The 12,760-nt window shown below is 37.6% G+C and overlaps 1 protein-coding gene across 2 annotated transcripts in view; it reads right to left on the reverse strand.

Moving 5' to 3' along the window:
- Nucleotides 1-12,760, reverse strand: part of fndc3bb (fibronectin type III domain containing 3Bb) — a 74,197-nt gene that overhangs the window by 4,722 nt on the left and 56,715 nt on the right. For both annotated transcript variants that reach the window (XM_059524875.1, XM_059524874.1), the window contains exons 22-25: nucleotides 11,353-11,639; nucleotides 8,844-9,053; nucleotides 7,787-7,953; nucleotides 7,160-7,287 (exon numbers count right to left, since the gene is read on the reverse strand). In XM_059524875.1, coding sequence (XP_059380858.1) covers nucleotides 7,160-7,287; nucleotides 7,787-7,953; nucleotides 8,844-9,053; nucleotides 11,353-11,639 — 792 coding nt within the window. The remainder of the gene's footprint in view (nucleotides 1-7,159; nucleotides 7,288-7,786; nucleotides 7,954-8,843; nucleotides 9,054-11,352; nucleotides 11,640-12,760) is intronic.

Genomic DNA, 12,760 nt, shown 5'->3' on the forward strand with positions numbered 1-12,760 from the left:
CACAGAGTACTTGGACCTGAAGGAGGTGTTCAGTAAGTCCCGTGCTGCTTCTCTTCCTCCGCATCGTCCCTACGACTGTGCTATAGATTTAGTGCCAGGTAAGTCTCCGCCTAAAGGCAAACTTTACTCTCTTTCTATTCCGGAGAGGGAGGCCATGGAGAAATACATTTCTGATTCCTTGGCATCGAGGTTCATCTGCCCTTTCTCTTCTCCAGTGGGGGCGGGATTCTTTTTTGTGGGTAAGAAGGATGGTTCTCTGCAACCCTGTATTGACTACCAAGAGCTGAACAACATCACAATAAAGAACACCTATCCGTTACCGTTGATGTCTTCAGCTTTCGAGAGGTTACAGGGAGCATCCGTTTTCACAAAATTGGATTTACGTAACGCTTATCATTTAGTCCGCATCAGGAAGGGGGATGAATGGAAAACCGCCTTTAACACCCCTAGAGGGCAGTTTGAATATTTGGTGATGCCGTTCGGGCTCTCCAACTCGCCAGATATGGTAGATCAGTTTATATATGTTTACCTGGATGACATACTGATTTTTTCTTCATCTCTCCAGGAACATGTTCAACACATCAGACGAGTGCTCCAGAGATTACTCGAGAATGGGCTTTTTGTCAAGGCGGAGAAATGCGTATTCCATGCACAGTCTGTTCCCTTCCTAGGGTATATCGTCTCGTCCGAGGGAATACGTATGGATCCTGACAAAGTTAAGGCTGTGATAGATTGGCCATCTCCAGATTCCCGTAAGGCCCTACAGCGGTTTCTGGGGTTCGCCAATTTCTATCGAAGTTTCATTCATAATTTCAGCCAACTAGTCTCACCTCTGACGACCTTGACCTCCCCCAGTACTCCGTTCAGGTGGTCGGATGCAGCCGAAACTGCATTTACCAACCTCAAGAGCCGCTTTGTTTCGGCTCCCATCCTTGTAGCCCCTGATCCCACACGGCAGTTCGTGGTGGAGGTCGACACATCAGAGGTGGGGGTAGGAGCAGTTCTTTCCCAACGTGCTGCCTCGGACGATAAGATGCATCCCTGCGCGTTTTTCTCTCATCGGTTATCTCCTGCTGAACGCAATTATGACATTGGTAACAGAGAATTGTTGGCCGTCAAATTAGCTTTAGAGGAGTGGCGTCACTGGTTGGAAGGTTCAGGGGTACCTTTCATTGTTTGGACCGATCACAAGAATTTAGAGTACATTAGAACTGTCAAAAGACTCAATTCCAGGCAGGCTCGATGGGCACGTTTTTTCAATCGTTTTGATTTTACTCTGTCGTACCGCCCGGGTTCCAAAAATGTCAAACCCGATTCTTTGTCACGTCTTTTTGATCCCTCCGCCCGCCCGGTGACTCCCGAGTGTATTTTACCTGAGAAAATAGTCATCTCAGCACTCGTATGGGAGGTCGAATTGAAGGTCAAGATGGCCTTAGAAAGGGTAACGCCTCCGCCCGGTTGCCCACTGAATCGTTTATTTGTGCCGGAAGAGTAATGGTCCGAAGTTATTCAGTGGGGTCACTGCTCTAACGTTGCTTGTCATCCAAGGATAAGCCGAACCAAGGGGTTAGTTAAACAACGATTCTGGTGGCCACTTATGGCTCGTGACGTCCACAATTTTGTTTTGGCTCGCTCAGTTTGCGCCAGTGGTAAGTCGTCTAACCGGCCTCCTAATGGGCTTCTTCAACTGCTGTCTGTCCCTTTGAGACCCTGGTCACATATCGCACTAGATTTTGTTACCGCCCTCCCGCCCTCTAATGGCATGACGGTCGTTTTGACCGTAGTGGACCGGTTCTCGAAGGCGGAACATTTCATTCCCTTGCCCAAATTACCAACAGCCAAGGAGACAGCGGTCACTGTCCTAGATCACGTCTTTCGGTTACATGGCCTCCCGGTAGACGTGGTTTCTGACAGGGGATCCCAATTCATATCCAAATTTTGGAAAGAATTTTGTAAGTTGCTAGGAGCGACGGTTAGCCTGTCTTCGGGTTATCATCCCCAGAGTAACGGGCAGTCTGAGCGAGCCAACCAAGATTTAGAGAGAACGTTGCGATGTTTGGTCTCCAAGAATCCTTCTTCCTGGAGCCAACAACTCTCTATGGTGGAGTACGCTCACAATTCGTTACCAATGTCAGCCACGGGCCTCTCTCCGTTTCAGTGCTGCTTAGGTTACCAGCCACCAGCTTTTCCTAGTCTGGAATCTGAAGTCGCGGTCCCCTCCGCTCACGCATTTGTCCAGAGGTGCCACCGCACCTGGACCAGAGCCTGTGAGACTCTGCTCCGGATGAGGGAGCGCACTAAGGCCAAGGCCGATCGCCACCGGTCAAAGCCTCCCCTTTACGTCGTGGGTCAAAAGGTGTGGCTTTCTATGAACAATATTCCTCTCCGTTCCCTTTCTAACAAATTAGCTCCCAAATTCATTAGCCCGTTTACCATCACCAAGATCATTAGTCCGGTGACAGTCCGCCTCAAACTACCTCTAGCGTACAGGAGGATACATCCCGCCTTCCATGTGTCCAAAATTAAACCCGTGTTTTATTCACGTATTAATCCGCCTTCCCCCGGTTCCCCCTCCGCCGCGTCTCGTAGATGGGGAACCGACCTATTCGGTTAATTGTATTCTGGACTCGAGACGGAGGGGACGAGGATTCCAGTACTTGGTGGACTGGGAAGGTTACGGTCCGGAGGAGAGGAGTTGGGTACCTGCTAGGGACATACTGGATCACTCCCTTATTGATGATTAAAATCAGCAGGTAGGCCCTTCTGGGAACTCCAGGAGGTGTTCTTAGAGGGGGGGTACTGTCATGGTTGGTAAACCGTGATTTCTGGGTTTTGCACTTTGTGGGTGAAGTCTGTGTGTTATGCGTCAGCACTGATTAGTTTGTGGGCGTCTCCGCTAATTGTCATCAGCAACAGCTGTCACTCATTACTCATCCCTATATATTGGCTTGTCTAGCGTCTTGTGTTCGTGAGAGCGTTGTTTCATGTTTGTAACCTATGCCTTGCTTTCTAGTGTGTTTCTGCGTTAGATGTCCGTGTCTCCCCGGAACCCCGTCCACTCTACGCAACCCACCACCAAGCAACACCACTTACCTTCGGCTCGCTTCACCGCAGTTCCTGTGTCACCCTCTCCTGCTGCCAACTCACCTCCGCCTTCCGGATTCGTCATTCCTCACCACCATCTTGGACTGTGCATTCCTCCCAGCGTTATTTGTCTCTCAGTTTTGTATTGTCTCATTGTCTTCATTAAATCTCATTAATCTCGCACTTGCTTCCTGCCACTCCTTCACCCAGTCGTTACACTATGCAGCATCTTTATTTGGATCATGATTAAAATGCAGTGAAGATATTTATTTGTGGTACTTATTTGATTTGGAGCTTGTTTTAAAAATTCAATTTAGTTTGGTATTTACATTCACATTATTTTCAAATTTTGTTATTTAGCAGTCACTTTTATCCAAATAGAAGCAATCAAAACCAACAAAAGAGCAATAATATGCGAGTGCTATATTAGTATATTATAATAGTGTTATATTTCTGTTTCACAAAGAAACGTACAGCATTTTGTACAAGCGATAATAAAAGGACACATTTAATTTATAATTTGTCTTAAATCTCATTTTGCAAAAAATAAATAAATTGGGAATCGAATCGAATCGTGAAATCGAAATCGTGCATCGAATCGAGAGTTGAGTGAATCGTTACATCCATATTAACTAGTAATAGTAAATAAATTAATTAATTAATTTATGCATTTAGCAGACGCTTTTATCCAAAGTGACTTACAGTGCATTCTGGCTATCAATTTTTACCTATCATGTGTTCCCGGGGAATTGAACCCCCAACCTTGCGTTTCATAGTGTAATGCTCTACCAATTGAGCTGTAGTAGTAGATGTAAAGCAGTAGCAGTATATTGTATTATTTATTATATGTATGCATTTACAGTTTATTTGTAATAAATTTTGTATATAGAGTCAAACCAAAAATTATTCAGAAACCAGATATAATTTTTGATATTGTTTTTATTAGTGGGTGCAGGATACTATAATTCATTTACATAAGTAAGGATAGAAAAATAAAGTGAACTGTGATATATTATACCCAAAAAGTTTTCATACAGTGGACTAACAGTAGAACTGAAAAGAATTTGGGTCCAAAAATTATTCAGATACTTTGACCTGACCATGTTTTGCTTAAGTGTTTAATTACTTAAACTATATAAATATATAAATATGGTATTATCTAATTGTGTTCTTAAATTTAACGGCTGCCAGCTATTTAACCGAATTCATTACATACCTTTCTTTCAAAGCTATCTGACATGAAAGAGAAATATCTTGAATATCAAAGATGAATATCTGATATCAAGATGAATTTGTTCTGACACAGTTTAACTCTGAGTTCTTGTCATATTTTATTACCATTTTCTAAACTATAGCTAATAAACTGTGAGAAATGTTAAAGGTGTCTGAATAAATTTTGGTTTGGTTGTATTATATTTGGATATTTATTATATATTAGCATTTTATATAACAACAACAACAAAAATGATAACAATAACTACATTTATATTTTGTACACATAAATTTTTTATATTTCATCACAGTCACTATGCATATTATTATCATTATTGATATAACAACAGCATGACTGAGATGGAATATAGAAAATAATCTTTATATTATTATTATTATTATTATTATTTATGCATAAATATTAAGTATTACAAAATAAATGCTAATGTACAGATGCAAATAATAAAATCCATTCTAAATAAACAAATAAATTTATTAATTACAAAAAAAGGAAGGAATGAAAGAATAAGAAAGGAGCTCTGTCAATAACGCAAAATTATATTCTTTCCCTAATGATGAAAACAAATAACAATAAATATACTGATTAAGGTAGCTACAGTACTGCAAATGAACAAATAATAAAAATAAAAAAATTAACCACAGGACACTGCTAGATTTTAGATTCACTGGTCATCAAAGCAAAAACATCCAAGATGCCAAAAAGAAGGCCAAACAATCTTTTGCACTCCATCTCTGACCCACATATTACAAAAGACGAATCTTCAGAGCTTGACTAATAAAGGACTTCAGTCTCCTCAAAGAGAATCCCAGCAAGTCACCGTAATCCTTTCATCTGGAGTGTTGCAACACCGCCAGGATCAATATAATATAATAAAAGAATGCCACTGTAGGCTGTACTTCTGTTTGCTCATAAAACACTGATGATGACAGAGTTACATAAATGTTCTTACTCGCTTGAAATACAAACCTGTTTTCTCTGTAGTGTATAAAAAAAAAAAAAAACACATTATGGCAGACTCTTTCAAGCTCAAGAAAAATGAAGTGAAAAATGAAAGAAGCTGGAAGATTAGAAAAAAAAAAAAACCTTTGGGAATTAGTGTGCCTTTCGCAAGGATGTCTGCACGAAACAGGAAACTGCATTAATAACCATAAAAACATGACCTAATATTTAGTAGCCTATGTGCCACAAATTCAACACAGAAAAGATTATTTATATCATCAATTCACTGCAGTAATGGCCAGTGCTTCACAAATCAACCGAAACAAATTATTTTGTCTTTAACTGCCAAAACTAAGTAAATATGACAATGGCAGTTGACCTAAAAGCATAAGCCATTTTTGGGAACATGCACAAAAAAAAAGACCCCTGAGCAAATGAAAAATAAAAACAGCTTGTTTATATGGGCTTTTATAACCAGTAAACATTGTTGAAGATAAACATATTGAGGCGACTTTGTTCCACCTGTCACATGCAGCTCTCAAAAGGACCACAGTTTATGTCTCCATGGCAACACAAGAGGTTTTTAAGCCTCTCAACCACCAGTGGCTCAATTTTGGTGAAGTCTTGATATTATTGCCATGACAGACCAATTATGTGTGTTTAATTAGTTTTTGTACTAATTCCATTTAAATTCAATTAAAATATTGACATAATCTTGAATACTGCTACTCAAGCACTAATAACAGAAAAAAAGAATAAATAATGGAAGTTAATTCTAATCACCTTCTAGTGGAATTTGCATGAACAGGGAAATGGCTGCACAGTAAAATTGTTAATTAGGCTAATATAGAGCCATGGGGAACTCCACTCCTTCATTAACAGGGATTTCTGTTTTTGTTTTTCAATTAATATAGCACCAGCAAGGAATTAGTGAGGTTGAATTAAGTAGAATAAATTAATGACTGTAAAGGTGAATTAAAAGAAATGTTTAATATTTAATGTATTTAATATTTCATGCACAGTTAAATAGAGCGAGGATTTGGACCAATGAGATTTTATGATGGGCGGAGCTAGCCAGTGTGTAAACACATAAATACTGTAGAAATCAAGAAAAAAACCTAGTGATTGAAACAGAAATATTATGTTTACGTCTTTTTTTTTTACATTATTATTTATGGGTGTTTATTTTGTGACAAATTGCCCTTAAATAATCACAATTATCACAAAATACTTAAAAAATACTTCAAAATACATAACTTTTCATTTTTCTTTTGATTTTGGGGTGGAATATAACTTTTTTATGTTTCTTTGTGAGAGTCATCAAATGATATTCATGAAAAAAGGGATGGCTGATGTGATGGGGAAAGGAGCGTTTTCTCATTTTGATGAATAAACAAATTCACACATAATTTCAAATTTTGGGAACTTCCATTCAATTTATCGCACCATGGAAGTGGTGTACCAGAAATGATTTCAAAACAATAAGCTACTGCACACCTGAATGGACCCTAATCATGATAATCACTTTCTGTGTCTCTTTCCAACCCCACATTACAATTTAATGAATCCCGTGGGACTGTGTGTTCGGAAGCACTCAATTTCATTCAAATGCTGATTGTGACGAGTTAAAATGGAACGGAGAGCAAATGTTGCAAATAGCTTTAAGCCCGTTTTCCATTTCCTGTTCAGAATGAATTCTATTCATCAGCAGCACTTCTGCTGTGACTCTGGCCATGTGTGAATCTAACATGGTATTTCTTCTGTGAAACGAAGTAAAAAAACCACATCATATTCTTAAACAGCTCCAACAAGCCAAAGTTCTTGGAAACAATTTGAGTGGAACAGTCGTTTTAAACTCAAAGTAAAAGTCAAAGGAGGTATAATGAGGAATTGGGATTTTACCTGTTTATAATCAGCATCTCTGCCTCCAAGCATCTGTAGCACATAGCTGATTCTGTCTCCTCTCATTGGTGGAATACTCTCCCATGTGACCTCACAGGCATTTCCCTCTAGCTGAATAACTCTTGGGGCTGAGAACATACACAAAAAAAAGTTCTTTTTTTTCATACTTTTTATACTAGATCATTTTGCATTTATTGATTTCAAAAAATACAATAAAAACAGTATTAAAATATAAAATAATGGTTTAATATATTTTAAAATGTTATATATTCTTTTCATGGCAACACTGAATTTTCAGCATCATTACTCCAGTCTTCAGTGTCACATGATCTTTCAGAAATCATTCTAATCTGCTGCTCAAGAACCATTTCTTATTATCAATGTTTGCTGCTTTGTATTTTTCATGACATCATGATACTTGTTTAAATATTTTTTGATTAATTTATTTAAAATATGGATACTTCTTAACATTATAAATGCCTTTACTAGTACTTCTGATCCAATTATTCCATCCTTGTAGAATAAAAATATACTTTCTTTTTCCAAAAAAGAACAGAAGGAAAAAGGAATCATAGTGATCCCAAATTTTTGTTCCTGTACAAGTGTGAGTATAAATAAATGTGGTACCTTTCAGTGTCTGTGGCAGAGATTTGGTGGTGCAGAAGGTGTACGTCTCAGAAAACGGCCCCTCGCCTGCTTCGCTCACTGCCTGGATCCGGAAACGGTACCGGCTTGATTCGCTCAGTCTCTGCAGCTTAAAAGTGTGGCTTGGACCTCGGTAAACCACCACAAACCTAAGAAGATGGTGAAAGCTTGTTACAAACATACACACAAATTAATTAAGTATAATTTATTAATTATTAATTTATTTTACAGCCTAGTATTTCTTTAAGAACTTGAGTGCAAAGGAAATAAAAATTGGATGATTGCTTGAGATCATTGTTCCCTTCACGCAATTTTATTAAATAGCATGAAGACTGGAAAGAATGCGAGGCAGAAGCAGGCCTTCATTAACTCCATTCAAGAGTCCAGACTTTACTGTTTATATGGTTTGAATTTTTCAGAAGTGGAACTGAGGCTGAAAGCTCTAAACCGGGGAGAACACAGGCCTTCATTTGCTTCTAAATGAGCCATTGGTGGGTCAGTGACGAGCGACTCTGAGAAAGCATTAAGGCAGGTGGTCTTGATAACCCTGAGTCTCCTAATCTAATTCCCAACAGCGCTTTGAGATCAAGCCTTTTCATTAGTCGACTCCACCTTAATGGACCACAAACACAAAATGTGCTTTTCAGATTATCTGCTTACATCAGAGAGAAGAACTTGCCCTATGGGTGCCTGAGGGAAAAAATTAAAGTGAGGAAAGTGCATGCATACACACACACACACACACACACACACATGCACACACACACACACACACACACACACACACACACACACACACACACACACACACACACACACACACAGACGCTTCACTACGAATAAAATTATGGTTTGATGGTGAGTACATAGCAATTTCATTGGAAACATTGATCCAATGCAATTTTTATTTGAAAATAAACATTTGTTTTAAAAACTTAAATGCCTCTAAATTAGCCTAACTATATAAAACATCTTTCCAAAAAAAAAAAAAAATGAGTCATTCAGACAACCTCTCAACTATCTCTCTATCAGTGCTAACCTCTGGTTCCTGTCCTCCATCTGCAGGACGTAGTTCGTGTCGTCTGTGAGTTGACTTCGGCTGCTGAAACCCCAGCGTAGTTTGAGACTCTGAGGTCCGACCGCTGCACACTCCAGACGTGGAGGAGATGGAGGAAGAGGTCTGGTCCTCACCGTCAGAGTCTGACTGAAGGGCCCGGGGCCCATTTCATTTTCTGCTCTAATCTGCAGGCTGAGAAAAAGAGGAAATAGAGTGTTTAAACAAACTGTCAGTCTTGTTCAGTCCTTAGTAACTTCAATTTCTTGATTCTTTTCAAATGATCTCTCTTCACCTGAATGTTTCTACAAACTATTCTAAGGAAAATCGTTGTTAGTAATTAATTTTTGCACTCTTCAAGGGAAATGTTCACACAAAAAAATGAAGCTCCATCCATCAACATCATGAGACAACAGCTGAAGCAGAATGATCAAACTAGTTCCTGCAGCTTTGCCCGAAGATAAAAAAACATGAATGTCTTTTTTGAGTAAATTATCCCTAAAAAAGTTGTTTTGCATGAGTTCATCCTAACATACTACATTCTGGGACTAATGGAAGCAGCAGATCTTGTGTGCAGATTTGTACATAAGCTCATGAGACCATGAGGACTACTTGTGGTCTCAATGGAATTTCTGTTAAAGCTTATTTACAAAAAGTTGAAGTTTTTTTTGTTTCTATTAAAAAGTCTTGCACAATGTTTAAAACTCATGTTTTAAAGCATTTAATGACTAAAATAAAAGTTTGGGAACAAATATTTTTAAGGGCATGGTTCTCTGGAAACACTGAATGAATTTAGAAAAACATGGAGGAACACAGAAGTATCTGAATGCTACACAACCCTTAAAAATCAAGGGGAAATAGAGAGGTAAGATGGTGTCTCTTATGTTCACTAAGGCTGGATTTAATCTAAAATTTTGAATTATTTTTTATAAAAAGAAAGGTGAACAGCACAGCATTTTTCTTTAAAGAAATAGAGCCTAAGCCTCACTTAAAAATAAAATAAAAAAAACATTCCACAAAAAGAAGTTTGTTAGTATTTATAATTACAAATAAATAGATATAGATAGACTGTTTACAAAGGCAAAATTATTAGAACACTTTGTGCTTGTCAAACATTAGTGATTATGTTTATAACTAATGTGATACTGCTAGGACACAGTGTGAGAACTTGAGGACAAATGAATTCATGCATCCATTAAAAATCACCTTGACACTTGTAACAAAAAAATTAAAAATTAAATTAAAAAAAAGGTTGAGCATAATTCATTTTCAGAGGCTTGATATTTAGTTCAACTCAACGCTTTAATATTCACATAATTAAGGTGTGCAGATAGATTTTGGTAACATTGGGTCACTAAGGTGAGCTGGAACCTGTTATTTTTTGGACAGCTCAAGAAAGATATTGAAACCTCTAGTTCCATTAGAGACATTATGCGTTCTTATGATAATTATGAGTGCATTTGGCATCTTAATTGTAGATGTGTTTTATTGTCCATTACCTCAATGGAGAGATCCATTTAATGTTGTTATTCATCACAAATTACAGTCTTTTATAATATAACATTTTCATTTCACTTTTTCATAACATTTAACAGACTTGTTTCTGGAAACCCAGCAGGCAGACCAAATAAAAGAGTCCCTCCCTCATGCAAATGTTCTAATAAGCTCCTCCTTTTAATATAAATCCATATTTACTTAAGGGGAATTGCACTTTAGTACAATATGTAAATATGAACATGACCTTCTACAGTTATAAGTGTTTTGTAGGTTATTACAGTTTTATGAGGATAAGTTTAAGACTTTTAAGACAATTTTATGAACATTAAAAAATAATAATTTTGAAGGCCATAATTTCATAACTAGGAATTAAGACTTGAGATATTTTTAAGATTCACAGATAGGGCTGTCAAATGATTAATTGTGAGCTACTAATTCCATCCAAAATAAAAGTTTGTATTTACACAATATGCGTGTCAAACGATTAACCGCGATTAATTGCATCCAAAATAAGTTTGTGTGTACAAATTTTTTTTTTTTAAATATATACATGCATGTGTTTTTGTATTTATATATACATAAATATACACAGTACACACATATATTATGTAAACACATAATAGATCCGATCAGTGACGATTAATCGTTTGACAGCCCTACTCATAGAAACCCTGCAAAAGTATACCTTGTTTTAAAAAAAATACCCCGCTAACAGCAAAGTTACATAAATACTCTTGAATCTACCCAGAAAGCACCATTTTGCTAAAAACATCTTGAGCCAGATGTAAGTGGAGTCCATTTGCAGAGCTAATAGCACTGACACACTCACTCAGGGCCCTGCTCGAGATTCACCAGCACTCATCTGTATATTACAGGGACCATGGGAAAATAAGTCCCCGGTCATCACTAATGCACAAACATTGACCTCAACCGAAGAGCTGATGATGCACGGGGGTAGAAAAAGAGATATAGAGTGTTAAAAAACATCTCGACTCACCTGTACTCGCTGTCCGGCAGCAGGTCCCTGATAATATGACAGGTTACATTTCCCGCGGTGATGATGCTGTCGCCCATTGAGATGCTGTAGGAGGTAATTTCTGCCCCATTACAGCGAGGCTCGTCCCAGGTGAGGGCCAGACAGGTGGAGTGGGAGAAGGGGTCACTTTCTGTTGGGTTCAGAGGGTGGTCAACAAGGCGAAATCCGGATACAACATCAGGGGCCGCCGCAGGGGTCCGACACGTCACCAGATCACTGTAGGGGCCCGCCCCTGCCTGGTTCACTGCCTGTGAACCGGATACAAACAAAAGAATAAACATGTCACTGTTAAAATACATACAGTAAATAAATAAATACAAACTTGATGGTAGCCATTGACTTCCACAGTATTGTCTTCATGTTGTGGAATTCAGCGGCTTCTGTCATCTGTTTGGTTACCAACATTCTTCAGGATATCTTTTTTGTGCTCAAAAGGTGATGACAGATTTTTCACTTTCAGGTCACCTATCCCTCTAATAATAAGTTGATGCTTCACACTGAGCATTTTGGAGAGTACAAAGAGAAATGACTTCTCTTCATTCGGCTGCTGATATTGTTTTGCCTTTAGTTCATAACAGACACAGCGAATCAAAGCCACTTAAATGTGAAGAGGAGCTTCCAAAGATCAGAACATTTCCATACATGTTGCTGCTACAATCTAATGCTTGAACTATATTAATGCTTATAATGTCTGCTCTGCACAATCTGCAGGTTTATTTTTGGTGCATTAAAACCAGTTTGCAAAAAGACAATGATAATATGCATACCAATGCATGCAAGGCTGTGTTTCATATAATACTTCATTCTTATAAATTCATTGTAAATCACACACTGTGTGATTAAGGTTTTACACTCTTTTTGTTTAATTAAAACGCAAGCTACCGGTAATGCATGCATTTCAATGTGATTATGCTCAAAGCAATTATGTGAGCTAAATTATTTTCAGCAACTATTGGAATAATGTGTTTTCTTAACTTGGAAATTAGAATGATAATTTATTCTCATATATAATTTAACTAATTTTACTATAAATTACTAATTCATCAAATACTAAAACTAATTCATACTTTGGGGGGGGGGGGGTAAATGAAATGTTTTTTTTTTACGAAATAATTTAGCAATTCATTTAAATTCAGCAATTTTGTGAATACTGCACGTTAACATTAAATATATACAATTAACACACTGCAATTATTATTTTATTATAATCCTTTAAAATGAATATGATCATTTAATTTAAATTCACATAATAAAAAAAAAATAGTCAAGCACTATAATTATAGCTACAAGACAAAGCTTATTTAATAGCTCTGTTCCATAGCATTAAATATCTTGAAGTGGATAATAATTCAACAAAGACTTACAAATT

This window comes from Carassius carassius, chromosome 35, assembly GCF_963082965.1.
Source record: "Carassius carassius chromosome 35, fCarCar2.1, whole genome shotgun sequence".
NCBI classification, from domain to species: Eukaryota; Metazoa; Chordata; class Actinopteri; order Cypriniformes; family Cyprinidae; genus Carassius; species Carassius carassius.